At 42.5% G+C, this 20,261-nt stretch overlaps 1 protein-coding gene across 1 annotated transcript in view; it reads right to left on the reverse strand.

Moving 5' to 3' along the window:
* Nucleotides 1-20,261, reverse strand: part of hspg2 (heparan sulfate proteoglycan 2) — a 141,960-nt gene that overhangs the window by 63,029 nt on the left and 58,670 nt on the right. The window contains exons 7-29 of the mRNA XM_066671195.1: nucleotides 17,984-18,109; nucleotides 17,565-17,744; nucleotides 17,178-17,297; nucleotides 16,820-16,951; nucleotides 14,913-15,057; nucleotides 13,883-14,034; nucleotides 12,414-12,554; nucleotides 12,039-12,205; nucleotides 11,076-11,255; nucleotides 10,657-10,853; nucleotides 10,068-10,215; nucleotides 9,764-9,891; nucleotides 8,072-8,158; nucleotides 7,648-7,706; nucleotides 6,795-6,856; nucleotides 6,171-6,311; nucleotides 5,064-5,237; nucleotides 4,790-4,969; nucleotides 4,481-4,599; nucleotides 4,169-4,280; nucleotides 3,345-3,458; nucleotides 2,977-3,104; nucleotides 2,761-2,847 (exon numbers count right to left, since the gene is read on the reverse strand). Of these exons, the coding sequence (XP_066527292.1) occupies nucleotides 2,761-2,847; nucleotides 2,977-3,104; nucleotides 3,345-3,458; nucleotides 4,169-4,280; nucleotides 4,481-4,599; nucleotides 4,790-4,969; nucleotides 5,064-5,237; nucleotides 6,171-6,311; nucleotides 6,795-6,856; nucleotides 7,648-7,706; nucleotides 8,072-8,158; nucleotides 9,764-9,891; nucleotides 10,068-10,215; nucleotides 10,657-10,853; nucleotides 11,076-11,255; nucleotides 12,039-12,205; nucleotides 12,414-12,554; nucleotides 13,883-14,034; nucleotides 14,913-15,057; nucleotides 16,820-16,951; nucleotides 17,178-17,297; nucleotides 17,565-17,744; nucleotides 17,984-18,109 (3,079 nt within the window). The remainder of the gene's footprint in view (nucleotides 1-2,760; nucleotides 2,848-2,976; nucleotides 3,105-3,344; nucleotides 3,459-4,168; nucleotides 4,281-4,480; nucleotides 4,600-4,789; nucleotides 4,970-5,063; nucleotides 5,238-6,170; nucleotides 6,312-6,794; nucleotides 6,857-7,647; nucleotides 7,707-8,071; nucleotides 8,159-9,763; nucleotides 9,892-10,067; nucleotides 10,216-10,656; nucleotides 10,854-11,075; nucleotides 11,256-12,038; nucleotides 12,206-12,413; nucleotides 12,555-13,882; nucleotides 14,035-14,912; nucleotides 15,058-16,819; nucleotides 16,952-17,177; nucleotides 17,298-17,564; nucleotides 17,745-17,983; nucleotides 18,110-20,261) is intronic.

Here is a 20,261-nt window from a genome sequence, read left to right on the forward strand (position 1 = left end):
TAGTGTCTTTTGTTGACGTCTTCTTTTTAAGTCCAGTCGTTGGTTTTGGTGTTCGGATTTTGGTGACTGTTGTCCTAGGCTGCCGACGTTGGGCAGCGTTAATAGAAAGAGTTGTGGGTATGCTTTGGAAGTGTGTTGATTTCGTTGGAAATATTTGTTGTTTGGATTTCCCTGAGGACTTCTTAAGTATTGCACCTTTGGAAGGTAATCTCCTCTTACTAGGCAGTGGTACTTTTAAAGGAGTTGAGTTTGCCTGCCCTTTAGATGAAAATACAATGTTTTTACCATGTCCAGTTGATGGGTTTTTGGAAACAGCTGTTTTCTTCTGGGGTCTCCTAGCAGGTTTAGTTAGTTTGGTAGTAGCCTCTGTTGTGTGCAGAATGTTTACCAGGGATGTAGTAACAACAGGAGCAGTCCTATTTTCTACTAACACACGATAAGCCTTTTTCATTTTGAAAAGTTCTTGAGCAAGCACAGTTAAGCTATCAATCAAGATCTCAAGTCTGCTCTCTTGGCGACTTAGCCTGATCTCCATATCAGTGTAGTTGCTGGCCAGTTCCTCAGCTTGGAGTCTCCTGCCATTCACAGGCATCGTTCTGGTAAGCTTGTTCAGCTGAAATATGAGGTAGTTCTGTTGTTTTCTCAAACTCTGGAGATTCTCCTTCACATCCAGCGTGTTGCCCTCCAGCAGGCTCAACCGTAGGTTGAAACGGTTCATGTGACTCAGGAGGCGGGACTGGAAGCCCTGCTGTTGAGCCTTGGAGCCAGGGGTGTAGGGGAAAAGCCCTCGAGTACTTGGCTGGCTTAATAGTAGTCCACCTGATGTAGTGGCCAACAAAGTTCTTGTAGGGATTTTTGAGATCTCAGTGGTCACAGATTCCTGGTCAAGATCGTCGCCCTCTCCACTCCCATCCAACACCTGGGTATCCTCATTTCTAACGCATTCTGCAGGGAGGATGTTTTGCTGATCTTCTAAATAGAAGTCTCCGCAATTGTCAGTTGCCTCCTGTCTTGATTTAAAATGTTGTGGGCCAAGACAAGAGAGGGAAACTTGGAACAAGGATTCACATACCACTCACCTCCCCAACCCCAAGATCCCAAACAAGCCTTTGCACTCTGAGTAAGTGGCAAAGATTCACAAAGAAGACATATTAATATCACTGCTTCGTTTATGCCACAGAGATGACTTCTTTGAACAAGACAGACATAAAAGACAACCTCATAAACCCATGGCTGTCTTAAGCAATGACCATAAAGAGCTTTAAATCAGAACATATAGTTATGTTCTAGCGTGTAGCAACAGCTAATGCCAAGTGTACATTACACAGTTTTTACACAGATAAATCTTTGGGCCAGAGGCTGTAGGTCCCTCAGTTGGTAGCCTGGGAAATGTACCCTATGCCAAGAACTGCCACAGCTTATCTACTAAGTACTTGCTAGCAAGGCTCATGCTCATTATTGAAACTAAAAATCCAGTACTACATACAAAATGACAGTGAAATTTGGCTTTGTCCCATTTCATATTTTTACCCCATCTTTCATTTTCAAGTGCCCCCTTGCCCCTTGAATCAGAGTTAAAAGGTGTAATGTTCAAAATCTTTCCCTATGAACAAGGAGAAGATTTCAAGCACCTGAAACCTCATCAGTAGGCAGCTCTGTCAGTCTGCAGTGATATCAGAGGTGCGCTCCTGCACTGAACAATTCAACAAACCTATATCATCATATGCCCCTGAAAAATACCCATTTGAAGGCCTATACAGCCCTAACCATACTCCCTACTTCTCTATCCCAACAAGAAATGAGACACCCTACCCCTAGGCCAAAATAGGTCTAATGGTAAGCTATCTTCAGTGAATCTGCTCAGACACCTATGCTTACTGTTGTATGACAAATTTGCTATTGAGATATCTCAGGTTTATGATTTCTAGCAGGCAACTTCTAGAACCTATGACCATGGCATGATAGATATGCCACTACGTTTTGCAAGACACTAAGATTTCAGTATCAGGTACAATATCGATGGGGTCATCATTTTTGAGTTAATTTCTGTACCTTACTGTAAAGTGGGAACAGCAAACACAACAATCCTGGGATTTTCAAAGACATGTAGTGTCCACTTGGCCTAAAAGGGCCCTAGGCAGCGCTGAAGCAAAAGACAGGAAAGCAAGATGGTACCCAGAGCATCCTCACCAACAATAACACTAGAGGCACATAGCTGAACAAATCCGAACTTCACATATGTTGTTCAACAGATATTTGAACATCAGTGAACATTAGATATGCTGCTAATGCTGCAGCAGACCCATGATCTACTAACAATGTGATGAACCCAAAATTCATAACTAAACCTTTTGAAACGATTATTGCATGAAAGGCCTTGTGTTAAAAGCCTTTATTCTTATGATGCAAAGCTTATGCCGTGATGACAGGACACTTTCTAGGAGGTCCACAGAGGACTGTCACTAGCACCAAAGCTACTGCTGAAATTAATTCCCACACAAAGACATTCTTGGCTGACAAACAACAGTATGGGTGGCATTAATTCAAGCTTGGCTTCTCCCATACGGCCCTACGGAGACCACTCAATCATGACTGGGGTGAAAGAGACAGAGAGATGCAACAGGAAAACATGCTATGGCGCTTAAGAAGGGGACCACAATCCCCTTCATCTGCAGCCTGGCCAGCCCAGCATCCCCAGACCATTCAAAGGAAAGGAGCAGACCTTTTTACTAGATTATAACAAATGGGTAGATAGCTTACCTCTCACAGCGCCGTCCAGTATGACCCGGGGGACAGTTATTACAAGTGGGTTGCCCGTCTGAATCCAAGTAGCAAGACTTTGCCCCCCTGCAGATGAGAGAACACTTAAATAATAGGAGTCTTATCAATAGTGAATCTCCATTGATTCATATAATACATACTGAGCATCTTCAGGTACAGTGCTATAAAACACTTGATCACTCAGCCTTAACTTACTCGTTGCCAGGGGCGAATCCAAGGCAAGGACACTGTTTACAGGCGTGGACACCTCTGGTCACTGGGTTGCCATAGAAACCAGGGAGACAACTTTCACATCGAGGTCCAGTTGTATGATGAAGGCAATTCTATAGAGCAAGAGCAGGGTTTAATGTATTAAAAATGTATACAATTATATCCTGTGGTATTTTTAACCAATTCTATCAGTCAATTCATCAGGAAATTGTTAAAACTACTTTTTCTTTTTACAAACTACAAGGATTTGTTCTAATATTTGTTCGAAAAAAAGGTATATATTTCAGAGTTGCACAGCTCAGTGTGTTGGTGTGTACTCTGTGTGTGTGTTAGTTAAAGGAATGTTTACCCACCAGGCACGCTCCAGTCTCTGAGTCACAGCTGCTGGCATGACCGTGGCACTCACACTTCTCACAGGTGCCAAGGTAAAGGCCAGATCCGGTGCGTGTGTAACCGACATCACACTCCTGCAAACACAGCGGCACATGATAAGAGGAAAGCATGACTACTTCTGTTTACTTGAGAGAAAGATACTAAGAAGCACTTACAGAGTGTCAAAACTAAGCTGTTTATTTTTTGCATTTATGCTTACAACATTGTATACGCAGTGGTGCGGCAGGGGCTGGTTAAATGAATCTGACAGGTCTGGCCCTAGGCCCAAAAACCTAAGACTCATGCTCTCAGACAAACTGTGACCCCAAAGTCAGATTAATATTTATGCATTTCTTCATGTCAAACTGTAGCATTCTGTCTGATACCGTCTCCCAATCCTGTACACAGTGTGTACGCAATTTGTTGCTGGATGCACCAACCTTTCTGGCAAGCATGTGGACTCATTGATTAGCTTTTATTGTTGATTAGATTAACCAGAGGAGGTATTGTTATATTTGTGACTGTATCTTTAAACAGTCAACTATAACATTATTATGAAGTCTGATTCAATTGAAACTCAGCTTTCTTTTAAAAAGAGGTCAAATATTTAGAAGTTTTCATTCATAATTCAGTGTGGGAGACTCTCTTAACCCGATTCCCTGCCTGTAATGCATCTGTCGATTGGCTAGAAAATTAACTTTGTTAATACCTGTGTTGTCTTAATAGGTTATTTGTTTAAATGTTAAAGGTCATGCATCAGGTTTTATAGGGGTTAAGCTAAGCTAATGGAGTCTGTGTGACATGCCTGACAGGAAGGTCCTCTGTAGCCTTGAGGGCAGGCACACTCTTCCACTTCCAGAGCTCTCTCGCTGCCTGTGGAGTGAGGAACCGCGATGTCCATCTGGATGTCAGCAATGCTGTAAAAGATCAAGAGTGAACACGGTATCCAAATAACGTGTGTGATATTTAAGTGTGTAATGTTCTATGGTGGGGGACATTTAGAGACAAATTTTAAGATGCCAACATCAGACAGTTGGAAGTCACCCTCACACTTTGCTCCTGTTTTTTTCCCACATGCCATGTGTATTTAATAACACCACACAGAACACAGAGGTACCTGCTCTCAGCCATATTGTGTGCGTAACTGGCTCTGATCATGAAGACGGAGATGTCAGCCAAGGCCATCAGCAGGTGTTCTCTGGTGCAGGGCAGACCATCAGTCCTCCTCCATGCAGACTGGAGAAGATAAGAAAGCAACTGTCAGCAACAGTCATCATAGTCAAGAGATGGTTAAGCTCAAAAGCTTTAAAAACACAGACATGCAATTACTGCTGGGTTGTGATAAGAAAAAGGGGTCCTAGTTTGTAAAAAAAAGCATATTAGTGCCATAACGCGTGTCGAATGGCTGTAGGTATAGTTACGGCACCTCTCTGAAGGGCACAGTGAAGGTGGCAGGGACTCGGGGCAGAGGTTTGGTCTCTGAGAAGTGATGTAGTGAAATCCCATTGCCCTGCAGAACAACGTCCGGCCGCCCATCCATCATCAAAGAGTGAGAGTGAAGCTCGAATCGCACTTTATAGTGCAGCTCTCCTCCATATGCAGTCACCTTCACACAGCAATGACATTTTACCAAAGAGCTCACGAGATGTATTATTTACAAAAAATATAAAATAAAATGAAAAAACCCCACACAGACTGACCTTGTCTCCTCTGAAGCTCTCAGGCAGGACCCAGTAGTAGAGGCTGCTTGGGACACTACTGAAAGAGCGGAAGACTATTTCTGAGCTGCCTTTCTGAACGATGCCCTCAGTAATGGTCCGAGTGTTTGTTTCATCGGTAAGAGAGAACAGCTGCCCATTGACGCCACCTCGCACCTGAACACATTGTGTAAAAAGGCAGGGTTTCCACTTATTCACTGCTCAGGCTAAGTATGGTGATAAAGATACATATCAATATGAACGTGGCTTGGCAAATAATCAGCTGTGTGTTTAGTTTGTGTGTACATAAATTTTAAGTGCATATGTATTTACTTCATCTATTTTATAAAGTCAGACAGGAAATCATGCTTCAAAACACTGCTTACTGTCACAGCATTAAAAAAGCTTTCAACTTAATCTTGTGCAATTATTTATTTATTATTTTGCATTCTTTGTTGCAGTAGAAACATGAGCCTGAAGCTTTGCTACACCGGATACCAGTTTCAGGACTGCTTCTATGGCTATGACCCTAGAAGTGGAAGATGAGGAGAAAGGCTAGAGCAAGAGGCTGCAAAACCTCACTAGAAGCACAGCGCACCGGTTTTTTGACCGCTGATTTTACACCTATCTGTGAAATTGGGATTTCTCCTTTATTTTAAAGCCGTAATTCACATTCCTGTCAGTGGGTGTCACACGTTTGCTTGTACTTATCCTCTAGTGCTGGCTCTAATGGAAATTTCTACTAATAATTTTCCAGAGTCACTTTCCTCAAAGCATTTATTGGCACGATGTCTGTGATCGGCTGGTTTTCACTGTACATGCAGCATGTTTGTAGCATGTTTGGTGATGCAGGTAGCCGTCTTCCGAATTTGGAGACGTTCCTTAAACCGGGGCTTCATAAAAACATATCAGACTGGTTTCCAGTTCACAAACAGACCTAGAGATCTAGCAAATGCTGTGGAAACATCCTCAGTATTTTTGTAAAAACTGTTTTTTGATTGAAATTGTGAATGTCGCAATTAGGTTAAACTCTCTGCTCTCTATCCTTTGAGTTTCCACTCTCAAAAACATGTAACTGCTCTGAACTTCCATAGGTTTAAGGTGGCGGACCTGGTCTCTGGTCCATGTTGAGCTGGCACACTGTTTGGAGACCCCCATGCAGAAACATTGTAGACAGCCATCAGGATTCTCAGAGGTAAGATGGAAAGAGCCTGGTTTACACTCTTCACACAAAGCTCCAGCGACATTGGCCTGCACAGCAGAAAAAGCAGAATTCACTACCATTATTAATATACCATTACCATACCATTTCTAATTCTTGCTGGAGTTAGTCACCCATCAGATAAACTGCTACTCTCGCACATTTGATAGCGTTCTAAACTATGTTCAAAAGAGTAAATGTTGATTTAGTTGTTGGTGCAGTGCAGCTTCTGTAGAGATTTTTTTAAATTATTTTTTTTACTTTGGTTAAAATGTAATAGTAATTTTAGAGCAGGAAACAATTCTGGTGGATGTTCTGTGAATTTTAAATCTACTATGAACCAAGTAAATTGAAAAGAAAACAGGAGAAAAAGAGTGAATATTAAATTCGCCAAAATTGTGTGCATTCACCATCACAACTGTAATTATACATAACAATATTGCGACTATAAAATACACTTTTGTAATGTTGCTCTGTGTGTTTACACTGGACTTAATATTTTAAAGTGTGACCAACAATTCAATTAATATTACCTTGCAGTTGCAAGGAGTGCTGCTGGAACTGATAGTCCCTCGGTTGTCGCAACTGGAGGTCTCTGAAAAGCAAGATAAAAGCAGCATATGGTTCAGAAGTCCTGCACATCTGGAGTGCTTTGAACTCTTTTACGTGAACACAAACACTAGTATTTGCAGAAGAAGTTCGTGTGAGACTTAACATGATTCTTATGTTAAAGGTAAGAATTACGAGATGACACCAGCAAGCTATAAATCTTGCTGACATCTTCAACTAATAGCCTGTAGTAAATCATGTTTTCCTACATTTAATAATCCATTCCTAATTCCGGATTTCTGCAGTTATCTGATTATCCAAGTGATCATGTAAACCTGATATTCCGAGATCTGAGGTCAGAGTAAGGTATAGAAAACAGATCAAGAAATTCAGTTTAAAAGGGTTGGATTTAACTCAGTGGTCTTCTCAGTACGTTTATACTCTTATTTCTTTTTATGCAGACGTACCGAGTGGAGCCTCTGTAACGAAGGGACACCACACTTTGTTTAAAAGCACAGATGCTCGTTTAAAAAAGTCTCATCTTCATCTCAGCAGTGGTGTTGAGAACGCTGTGAGGAAGGTAGAACTGCATAATAATAGGAATCTTATTTACAGGTAAAACGGTTCCATATTTACAAAAGGCCACAGCAGGAAGGTCTTTCTTTTATATTAATGCAGATTATTGCCAGACTCATGAAACTATAATAGTTTTCCTATTATCTGATTTCCCAAGGGCATGTAAATGCACAGAACACATTACTTACAAAATCTGTTTTATTAAGTGAATGTAAACACACACACTATTTTTTCCCCATAAGAAAGAGACAAAGGACTCACCGACTGGAACACAACTGCCATAGGGCTGCTGCGGGTTGCCCACGTATCCAGGTGCACACCTATAGTGATATTGATAAATTGCTAATCAAAATAAACCAAGAAGTTCAATTCAGGACACTCAGAATATAAATTTAATGTAATAATGGAAATTATATTGTTGCTGTCCAATGAAGAACATAACAGCAACTTTACAGGAGAAAAAAAAAACCCTTCTTTACTTTCAATGGAAGTGAATGCAAAACTGTTTCATTCCAAATAACTTTGGAGCATTTCTATTGGTTGATTGTAAAGTGTAAAGGACAGCTGCTGTGTTCGAATGATGTAGTAAACTAAAAATCCACAAAAAATGAAGATACATGTTTTTAATAGGACAATGACGACATGTAAACCACAAAGAAGTGTCAAAGCAGGTTGAATTCTCTACCTCTCACACCGCCGGCCTGTGTATCCTGGTCTGCAGGCATCACATGTAGCTTGTCCATCAACATCCAGGAAGCAGGTGTCTGAAAATCTAAGCAAACATGGTATTGGAGTATTTTCTTATGCTTATTTATTTTTTATTTAATTAAAATTATATTAATTGATTACTTTATTATAACTACTGATATTACACACACAATAATGCACTAGGGTCAGTGACCAAACAATCCCCAGCGCATGGGGACTAATGGTTAAAGGAACACCAAATATAAGTTTTAACTAAAATGGGTAGCTTCAAAAAAGATTGCGAAGCTCCTCCAACCTGTAATAGGGAGAATAGTGCCTATCTCACTGCTCCCGAGTCTTCTCCTCCAAAAAAAACTTCCCCATGCGACTTCAGAACCATGAAGCATAGCTCCCTCAGGAGAAATGTGAAACGCTTCACGGCATATATAGCTCACGGGTGTTTACCTCTCTACAAGAAGAATCTAGCTTGGTTTTCCCAGTATGGACATTATGGCAGAGAGAGCAAGGAGAAGAGAGAGAGTGAGAGTGGCTGTTCAAGGGTTAATATTGGCCTGACTCTACTCAGTAGAGTGAGCTGAAACAGACCTGAAGACATAAGTTGGAATATTAAGTATTTTGCATCACTTTCTTCATGTGTCGTGGTGTTAGTGATGAGATTTGTTTTTTATGTAAATGTTATAATCAGGTTTTTTAAGAGTTAGTGAGCAGGGAGCCAGGGTTTGCGGCTGCTAATTTTGCCGGATCGGCTTACTTTTTAGTGTTAGCTATCAATTCTGGTAATAAGTGCTGTTCTCTTGTTGCTGTGTGTTTATTATTGCCAGTGCTACACTTTGTGTCAATGGAAACCAAGCGTTGTTGACGGCATAATGTTAGAATCAGGTTTTTAAAACTTACTGACAAACCAGGGCCAGTGCTAGCGGCTGCTAGCTTTAGCCGTATTAGCTTACTTTTTAGCGCTGGACATCGATTCTTGTTATAAGTGCTCTTCTGTCCGTTGCTGTGTGGTAACAATAGCTAGAGTAATACCAAAGCCACACTTTATGGTTATAATAACACAGTCCAGTGTATATTATGAGTGATATTAGGGTTTTATCACGCAGTCAACATCATTTTATTCAATTACACACATTCCCCAGGCTCAACATTGAGGCAGAATGTGTATCAGATTGTGCTTATCCCCTGAGAGCTGTTCATGACCAATGTGAATATTCCTCATCTCAGAAGGTCTGTGTGTTTGTCTGTGAGAGGAGGTGTAGTGTACTGTACTGTAAATGTGAATTGCACTCAGCCACAAGTAGGGGGAGCTCAGGAGACAAGAAAGCCACTTACATAGTATTCCTTTAACTAATCAGCAAACTAACAAACAAACAAACAGCTTGCTAACTAACCAACTAATGAAATAGCTAACTATTTAATTAATGAGGGAACACAATTACAAACAAATTAACTGTTTATGTAATGCTCTATCTAGGTAAATAATTATTCAACCAACAAATGTACATGCACATACACAAGCACGCACCCTCTATCACACACTCACTTGTGTCTAACCAAGTATTCCCTGAGAGGAGATGTTCAGTGTTCTACATCAATGACACTGTTTTTGATCAACAGAAAAAAAAACGCCTTTAGGCTTGGATTTGAGTGAGGGGAGAGTGTAAGGCCTTACCTGCGAGACGTCTCTGTGTATGGGCAGGGACAGGGTTTACAGTCGTCTGGTCGGCCACGGCTGGGGTCACCGAAATAACCGGGACGGCACTTATCACACTGCGGCCCTTCTGTGTTGTGCTGACAACTCTTGAAGAAGGAAAGGGGGAGAGAGCAAGAGAGCATGACCCCTTGTGTGTGTGTGTGTGTGTGTGTGTGTGTGTGTACACACTACTGATGTGCCACTTGAGCTGAAAAGATGTGCTGAAATGTCAGTTCAGCATAAGTGAGCTTTAGTTTGCACATTAATCATAGATAACTCTTACCAGACAGTGTCCACTGACAGGGTCACAGGCGCTGGCGTGGCCATGGCAGTTACAGCCGGCACATGTGCCCAGGTAGCGGCCACCGGGCACCCGCTCAAACCCAGAGGAGCACCTCTCACAGGACAAGCCAGAGTAACCAGGTGGGCACCTAAGACAAAAAATCCACATGGGCATTAACCATTAGAGTCATGTAGAGTCATGTGATCAATTCGTGGTCCGATGTCTAGAAGGAGTAACAGTAGCTGTACCTTCTATCCAATGTGTGTACAGTTCATATCATATACATAGTGTATATATATACATAGTGTGTATATATATATATATATATATATATATATATATATATATATATATATATATATATATATATATATATATCCTCTCTTATTCTATAGACTCTTGTTGCAGTAGAAACCCTTGATGGGAACTAGAGATATAAACTTAGAAGTTGCTTTTGTTAGTTTGCTGCTCATTAAATTAAATCTATATATTATTGGGCACCGCTCTGCCTAATGTGCTGTGTCACATCCAGTTTAAAACCTGAAGCAGAGTGATTCAGAAGTATTACTCAAGTCACGTAAAATCTGACCTGCACTCCTCTACGTCTTTAGGCTGGCCCTGCAGACTGAACTCCACTGTAGTGGTATCCATGACGATGTCACTCAGGCCCACACTTGCCATGCGGTTGTCATAGATTGTGCGAATACTAATGCTCTCCAGGTTGCCCAGGGTCATCAATAGTTCCTCACGGCTCACTGGGCGTCCAGAGGAATGCTCCCAGTTCTCCTACAATTCCACAGAGTTTAAATATCAGACCATAAAATACTGGGCAGGATGTAAACATACACCAATCTACTGATCTGACAACAAATGTGCATTGGTTTTGCAGTTTTAGAGTGGATTATAATGGATCAGAACAGAAAGTTAGCATTATAAAAATGTATCTGTGTATTCAGAGACTCCAATGAATAAATGACAGTGTGTGTGTGACTGTGTGAAGTGACTGACCTCAGTAAACTTGACTTCTCTCTGGTTTTTGACATTGGGTGAAGTGGAGTGGCCACGGCGGGAGATCAGTCTCTGACCGTTTCCCCTCAGAATGATGTCTGGCTTATTCACCGGCTCTGAGCCGTCCCTCTGCAGTGAGTAGCTCACCTTAAACTTCAAATATCCTCCATAGGAGTCCACCTGGCCCACACACACACAGACACACACACAGACACACACACAGACTCTAAGGTTAACATGAAACAGGAGGGGAATTTCATCAATGTAATACGGGGGCAAATCCAAGCATACCGAAACATATCACCGCAAACCACGTGAGAATATTCTCACTGCCGATTGGTTCAGACCTGACTGAGTATTTTTAATAATCAGGAGCTTTCATGTAAATCTCTAGACCTGGATGTACATCTGTATTCCAGTGGGGGAATGGGGACGGGGGACAACTGTGCCCTGGCACGGTTCGATTCAACTGGGCCCAGTGTGAGCACACCCTTAAACAGAAAAGCTGTGGAGAACTTGTCAAAAACCCTTGAACCCTCGCACCCTTTTGCTCACCGTTCGACAACGTCATCAGTGTTCTCACTGATTTGGGAAAGAGGACATACCTCAGATACCTCAGTGGATAAACTTTAACCGGTTCTGCGTGTGATATGCAAAGCACCCATTGCTACGGGAGCCGTTGAGCACCGACCTGCTGTGTACACCTTACGGTTGGGTCGGATCGAGGTCGGTGGTTTCTCACCAGATACGAACCACACCTAAGTTCGACTTAGGTACCAGACTGAACCCACCTCCTCTCGAGGGTCCGCATCCGAGTGCGGTTACTTCATTCCCACTTGCCCAAACAAACTGCACCATCGGTGAAAAAGGAACCACAGTTTGATTTAACTGGACCAAAAGAGCCAGAAGATGTCAAAACACCCTTTGATTCATCCCAAAGGAAACCGCAGCTGGAAAACATACCTTGCTCCCAAGAAACTGGCGCGGCAGAGTCCAGTAAGAGTCCAGATCCAGAAAGCGGCGGGACAGATCCACCAGCTGAAACTCCTCCTCCTCTGGGTTAATTATTATCTGAGTGGACGTGAGAGGAGGGGGAGTCCCTGGCCGCGTAGGGAAAGAAACATTCGCTCCTAAAAGAAAGAAAGCGACATTTTCAATACAGGAATTAGAAGACAACTACAAAACATTTCACAGCACAAGCTCCGCCCCCACTTACGGCTTTACATTCGATTTGCTACGTTCACTGATTGGTGGGGCACTAAAAGACAGAATGGATTTATAAAGATAAGACAGCTGTAGCAACTTTAAATCATATAGATCTATGGTAACTCGTGGTACCTTTGAAATCGTCCTCCTCAGTGAAGCGCAGTGAGATCTGGTTGCGGTAGCGGGCAGTGCTCTGGCAGTTTCTGGTGATTCCGAAGCAGAAGCATGGCACACAGTGGCTCCCGATGTTAAAGTGACCCTCAGGGCAGTTACCTGGCAACAGAGCACATATGTTTACACCACAGGACAAAAAAAAAAAAAAAAAGATAAAACACTAATACAGTGGAACCTCTACTAACGAACTTTCCAAGATACGAACCGGGCATTTGAATATTTTTTGCCTCCACCAACAAACCACGACTCTAGAAACAAACCCGAGCCGGCGGCTGGAAATTGCCACTGACCCCAATAGGCGAGTCTCCCAGCGCCCCCAGACTTGAGTGAGCTTTTAAGATTAGCAAATTGTAGCTTTAGCAATTTAGCATTAGTGTAAATAGCAGACATCGAAATTCGGGCTAAGTTAAACCGTATCTACGCTTCGTCTCCCCACATTCACCGCCTACTCTCCGTTATTCCACCCACCCCCCACCTCCCGTCATACAGCCAGTGCCTGTGTTACTCCTCCAGCCAGTCGTCACGTCTTCAAGGTAGCGATATGTAACCACTTACAACTTTATTTCTTTTTTTATTACTGTTACCACTGTATTTCTCTTTTATTTTTAGTAACGCTATATGTAATTTTTTTACTAATTTGAGAGTGTTGTAAACATATATCAGTGTAAAAAGGGTGACTTCGGGGGTGGGGGCAGGAAGACATTAATTGCTTTTCCGTTATTTTAAATGGGGAAATTGCCTCGAGAAACAAACTTTTCTATTTACGAACCGGGTCACGGAACGGATCAAGCTTGTAAGTAGAGGTTCCACTGTACTGGGCTGGGTGTCCTTGAGAGCACAAAATGGTTCAAGCACTGGGGGGGTGGGAAGGAGGGACACCCTTCTCCTTTAATCACAATGTTAGTGCACTCTCCTCCAGAGCTTTGAGTGGTGTAATGGTATTATATTGGTAGCAGCTTTAAAAGACGTGTTAGCTAGCATGATGTGTCCTAGAGGAAGCATGGGTTTGCCTTCTCTGTCCTGGGCTGGACACTCTCTCTCTCACACTCTCTCAACAAAGAAGGACTTGGTTTAATCCCCACTTCCAAAACTTGTTGAAGCTGGAATATGGAGGTGTTTTATTGTCAGAGCGGTGCACTGTAATTTTCTGAATTAAGGCTTGTGTTTGATGTCAACTCCCTGAAACTTTTACTCAGCAAATTAAGAGATTCTAATTCAAACTTCATGAAAGCTACTCTGAAATGTTATAATAAAGAAAACAGAATGGTCAGTTGTTTTTATTTTCTAGATAAATGAAATAATACTAGCAATTTAACTTACGATTAATCACGATTAGTCCCAGAATGTTTGATCTACAATGACTATGTGTGTAGTCCGGAGGGTTACTGGTTGAGTGTGATGTTGCTAGTGTAATGAGACTGTCGTACTTGGTATACGAGAAAGGGTCAACACTCCGTCAGGAATCGCAAAGACCAGGCCTTTAGCGTTGATGGCTTCACAGGTGTACGCTCCCTGATCACCCTCCTTCACGTCCCGGATGGTCAAGGTGCCCCGACCGTTCTCACTGGTCATTGAGATCCTAGCAGGAGGTGGAGATATTCTGAGGTCAGTCTCTCAAAACGTATATTTTTGGCCTAAAAATGCAATGTTTATGTGCACCACAGAACAGCATTAACCTTGGGACACACTTAAAACACATTGCTTTAATCAACCCACACAGACCTGGAACGTAAAAAAGAAGAGCTACAGGTGAGGATTAGGAGTATGACAGGAAAGCACAAGACTCTGAGTGGTTTTACACAAGTCGAGGAGGTTGTACAGAACAAACGAAGCAGGGTTGTTAATAAATAATCAGCCCGAGAGCATTTCCTTTTGTGGAATGAAGAGATCGGGCAGGAGATGACTACAGAGCTCTCTTGCCAAAAACTGATCTTCACTGTCTGGTTCTAATTATGCACACAGCTTGGTTACAGCTTTTTAAACGCTGAATGTATTCTGGCTTTCATTTGGACCCACGCTGCATTGTTTTTATTTACTCATAAAGAGAGGTGAACAAAGGGCCATCAGAACACAGCCCCAAAAACAGCCCCAGGGTTGAAGCACTCCTGACGGTAGCTGTACCTTTAAAGAAATAGTTCAGCACCAAATATATGACACTGAAGTTCATGTAGTTTCACCTATAAAATGGACAAAAGTTCAGACAAAGTCCAGGCCTCAAGATGCCGCTCCTGTTTTAGCTTTGACCAGCAGTCGCTGTCCAAATAAGGTATTTACAAAATGGCAGCTTTGCAGGAGAAAGGAAAAACATTCCTACTTTTTAATGCAAATTAAATTCAAGCCTTCCTATTGGCCCATTAAAATGATATCACACAACGCTAAGAGACGCAGATGCATTCAAATGCATTCAAACCCCTGACTTATATCAGTCCAAAGGGGCAAGGTCAGTCAACAACATACCTGCTACTGCCTGGAATGTGCCCCCAGTTAAGCCTCCAGGTTATGATGGGGGTAGGCACACCAACAGCTGTGCAAGTGAAGGTCACTGTCTGCCCTCGGACCGCGCTGATGGACTCTTCTGGGGGGCTGGTCACAGTGGGAGGGGCTTGGGGGATAATGAGAAGAAAACAACAATCAGTTCATTCTCCTTTCATATGTCCAACACAAACACACACACACACACACAAAAAAGGAGATATACTGGTATTTTACAGAGGAAAAAATAAATAGACAAAATCCAGGCTTTCATACACTGTGCTGCATAATTTAGTCCATTGTTACAGAATATACAAGTCCTACAGCACGTCATAAAAAACTAATTTACACTTCTGCTACAAGGTGAGGATACACACTATTAGTTCAAAAATGTATGGACACCTGTTCTTCCCAAACGATTTGAACTTGATTTTAGAAGATTTATTATGTCACAAACATAAGTCAGTTCTCTCTCTCTCTCTTTCTTTCTTGTTCTCTCTCTCTCTCTCGTTCTTGTTCTCTCTCTCTCTCTCTTTCTTGTTCTCAGTCACACACACATGCACACACCTCCCTCGTATCCAAATCTTGTGGAGTGTGACAGAGTTATATTTGGTGAGCTCATTCACAGAGAGCCGCTCTAAAAACAAGCTGAAGAAGTCAGGATGACACCGCAGGGGAACTTTAATAAGGGAGACGTCTCAAGGCAGAAACCCACAGCCACAGAACAAATCAGATTATGTTCACCACCACAGCTCAAAAGTTTGAGATCATTTCGTTTCAGCAGTTGAGCTCTTTCAACCAAAAAAACCACACGTATGTCATTTTTAATAAATAATTCACTGAAGCCTCAAATATCATCGTCTGGTGTCTGTTTAAAATTACACAGCAGTGTTTATGTTTACACACGCTCACACAGACACTGAATGAATGTATGAATGAATTATTAGTGCTGAAAATAATAATCAGCTGATTCAGAAAGTAAAATAATAATAGTATTAAAAAAACTGGTTCAAATTTGGTCTGAAAATTCAAACTATGTTTTGGAAAGTGTTTGCCAAGGTTTTATCAGAGTTCTGTATTTAAAGTGCTTTCTTATAAAGTTATAGTGTTTGATGATTGACCACACACTCATTCTCGGGGTCAAATTAATATTGTACCTCGTTACCATGTCGGGGTGGAGACGTTTGTGCTGTGTTTATGATACAGTACGGTGTCAGGAGTGAAATTAAAAGTCAACACCATGGCTGAGTATTTCCGCTTTCACTGCAGTGTTTTTTACAGGTTTCTGAGTCAATCAGTGCCTGGAGGGTTTTTTTTTTCCTCGACACTCCACAGCTTTCTCACTTACTACGGAAATCATCTCCAGCTCTGTTCATTTATAATGTTTATTTAACACGTTTAACAGCTCACAATTAATGACCTGTTAAGGGTGGCATTATTAGAACCAAACATCTAAGTTGTTTATATTAATGAAATTATGGATTCCAAACTAAACATGTGGATGGAAGTATATTGTTCATTGGAAGAAAGTAAAAAACAGAGAGAGAGAGAGAGAGAGAGAGAGAGAGAGAGAGAGAGAGAGAGAAAGTGGAGTAGATAGAGAATCAAAGAGAGAGAGACAGAGAGAGAGAGAGAGAGAAAGTGGAGGAGATAGAGAACCAAAGAGAGAGAGAACCAAAGAGAGAGAGAACAAGAAAGTGGAGAGAGAACAAGTGGAGAGAGAGAGAACAAGAAAGTAGAGAGAGAACAAGTGGAGAGAGAGAGAGAACAAAAAATGGAGAGAGAGAAAAAAGAGAACACAGAGAAAGTGAGAGAAAGTATGAGTAAAAGAGAAAAATAAGAGGGACTACTGTGGTTATTGTGGTTGCGGTGACTAAAGGGCAGTGCCTTACCACAGCCGTACTCGTCTGAGCGGTCTTCGCAGTCGGGCTCCTCATCGCACTGATAGCTGGCAGGAATGCAGGCACGGTTACTCAGACACACAAACTGCTCGGGAGCACACTCATCACCAGGCCGTTTAGCAGCTGAAAACACCAAATACACAAGATGAGCCAATAGAACAACCGGCTGTATCAAATCTTACTCTGCGGTAAAGCAGAAAGACATATTTCTGCACATACACCCCCCCCCCATCACCAAACGGGTGTTAGGAATGATGTGTGAGCCCTAACTCTGTACCCACCACACTGCAGTAAACTCATTCTTCAGTCCCTGGCCTTTTAAAGTGGGAGAAAAGTCAGTACAACTCACGGCAGTCTGTCTCGTCTGAGTTGTCATGGCAGTCGTTGTCTCCGTCGCAGCGCCAAAGTTTCAGAGCACAGCGGCCGTTCTGACACTTGAACTCATTGGGCTCGCAGGGGGACGGAGTTCCTGAGGAATAAACACTCACAGTGTTGGTGCTCATATAAAACCCTATGGTTCCACTATAAGGGTGCTGTATTAGGCTCCTACATGGGCAAAGCAACTGGGCAAATTACAGTCTAAATGGATTTGTAGGGCTCCATATTGGTACACTGTATAAACACTGGTCTTAGCAGCCCATGCTCTAACAACTCATATTCAGCAAGAGCTAATGCTAGCTAACGTACCCCTCCAAGCAGGATTCCGTGAGAGAGATCTGCACTGCCTAGGTCTTACCACATCTGAGTTCGTCGCTGCCATCGCTGCAGTCTCTTTCTCCATCACACAGGTAGTCTCGGGATATACACTCCCCGCTCTGACACCTGGCCTGGTCAGCGCTGCAGGGACCTGGGCCTGGCGGAGGCTTGCGGCCCACTGTGGTCGTAGCACGAGTCGTGGGGACAGGGGCATCAGTTGCTGATAATGAAAACAATAAGCCTTAGGTTGTGTTGAGGCAATCGTATTATGTACATTTTTAATAAAAATGAAATGTACCACATTTGGCCACTACATACTGGGATAGATAAAGGCCATGCTTAAGGTTAATCAGTTCTCTTGACTGACAGTGCACTGTATGAGTAAAATAAACAAGCTAATGGTGGCCAGGTTGTTGCCCAATGATTTTCACCAAATCCAGGGACAGAATTCCTACTCACCACAGTTTTCCTCATCGCTGTTGTCTGCACAGTTAGGTCTCCTGTCACACACATATTCCAGAGGGATGCACATTCCGTTATTACAGCTGAACTCGTTGTCCATGCAGGAACGTGGGGTGGCTGGTTCTGTAAGGGTCAGAGACGGTCAGTGAGTAATCCAGCACCATGGCATAAGTTTCACCAAGCAAACACAAACACACTGCACACAGCAAGATACCTCCAACAGCAGATATTAAGTTCACAGTCAAGAAATGGGTAGTGACATGCAGTTTTGTACTTTTCTGAGTATTCACGCACTGACATTAGCACATCAGAGGATCAGAGGGGAATGCAAACTGCCCAGATCTATCACATCTGCTGAGACACCCTTGTACTAGCCTAGCGCCGTGGGCAGTGACTGGGAAGCGAAGTCTGTCCGACCCACGCAGAAAGTAAAGCTAATCGTGCTCACAACTGAATTTGGGTTTCTGTTCCTGGGGCTCCCCCCTGGTGGAATGAATCTGAACAGAAACCAATGGAAGGGGAAGAAGAGGTGGGGGTGTATGTGTACATAGTGCAGTTTCTGCAGAGCCTAGAGCAGCAATGACAGAGACTCTATTCTCCCTATTACAGGTCCGTGCAGCATGACAATGATTTTGAAACTGTAACATGAAGGTAAAAATATTACGTAGTGTTCCTTTTATTTCTCTTTTTGTTGTTTTAGTAATTTGTGGTTTCTCTATGAATATTTTTTACTTAAATGTATAATGAAATAAAAAAATACAATTTCAGCAGGGCTACTTCTTGAGTTATTATCCAAAATTCGAGAGTTTAATTCCCTCCTGGACAAGTTAGTGAACTGTACTTTAATAGGTTTATTTAATCTGTTATTATTATTATTATTTAATATTATTATTCAAATTCTAATTTAGGCGGTGGCGCAGCAGGTAGTGTCGCAGTCACACAGCTCCAGGGACCTGGAGGTTGTGGGTTCGATTCCCACTTCGGGTGACTGTCTGTGAGGAGTGTGGTGTGTTCTCTCTGTGTCTGTGTGGGTTTTCTCCAGGTGACTGTCTGTGAGGAGTGTGGTGTGTTCTCCCTGTGTCTGCGTGGGTTTCCTCCCACAGTCCAAAAACACACGTTGGTAGGTGGATTGGCGACTCCAAAGTGTCTGTAGGTGTGAGTGTGTGAGTGAATGTTTGTGTGTTGCACTGTGAAGGACTGGCGCCCCCTCCAGGGTGTATTCCCGCCTTGCGCCCAATGATTCCAGGTAGGCTCTGGACCCACCGCGACCCTGAATTGGATAATGGTTACAGATAATGAATGAATGAAAAATTCTAATTTAGCATGGGTTTAGACTAGACTACACACCTCTGGCTGTGGAGAGCAGGGGTATACTTTATCTCTAGAATTACGATAAGTAGCAGGAAAACTCTCCTACAGTTTAACAGAGCTCTCATTTCCAGGAAAGTCATTTTTGACCTTTGCAGCACGACATGCAGTATCCATTTAGCATATCACACACGAGGAACTAAACAGTATCAGGCAAGTATGTGGATCAAAGTCATCAGGGAAAAGGCCATCTGACATGCCTGGATAACTACTTCAGATACAGCATAGCACTATCGCAATACCACAACACTACAGCGGAGCTGCATTCACGGGATTTCAGCATTGCCGACACTGAGGCCCAGCATGCAAAGCATTTCAGCCTTCTCATCCGACGTCAACTGGGTGCAAAACATGCACGGGAAGGTCCATTCCTCGCCAAGTCCATCGCATTCTTCCAGGTGTCCTTGCAAAGGGTCGGATAAGGAGGAAGGACCACACTCAGCAGGCTCCATGCAGGGGGCATGGCAACAGTACAAACCTGGAGACGCTATAGGCTTCACCTGGGGGAGGCTTTCAGCTATAAATCAGATATAGTGAGTGAGCACTGCTTTAAAGGAACAGTCAATCATCGTCTCCAATGATTTTTCATCGTGTTATGAAACAGCTTTTAGGGCGGCACTTTTCTCAACTCATTTTAAACACTGCATATGGGTGAGTTAATAAAATGTACAAGTAATATATACATTATCTTCCATAAATACTGTTTGCCACCTTCTAGTATGTAGTAGTAATGACAAACACCCATTCTCTCCATTACTGTGACAACTGTCAAAAGCTAGCCAGCTTCCAAGCATTCACATTAGCTGTATGGATCCATTTTGAATTCAAAAGTAAATGGGGAAAGTTGTCCATACCTAAAAACGTTCTGAAGGTACATCAAGGACGTTTTCCTAGTTTGGAAACATGG

The sequence above is a fragment of the Hoplias malabaricus genome, chromosome 5, assembly GCF_029633855.1.
Source record: "Hoplias malabaricus isolate fHopMal1 chromosome 5, fHopMal1.hap1, whole genome shotgun sequence".
NCBI lineage: Eukaryota > Metazoa > Chordata > Actinopteri > Characiformes > Erythrinidae > Hoplias > Hoplias malabaricus.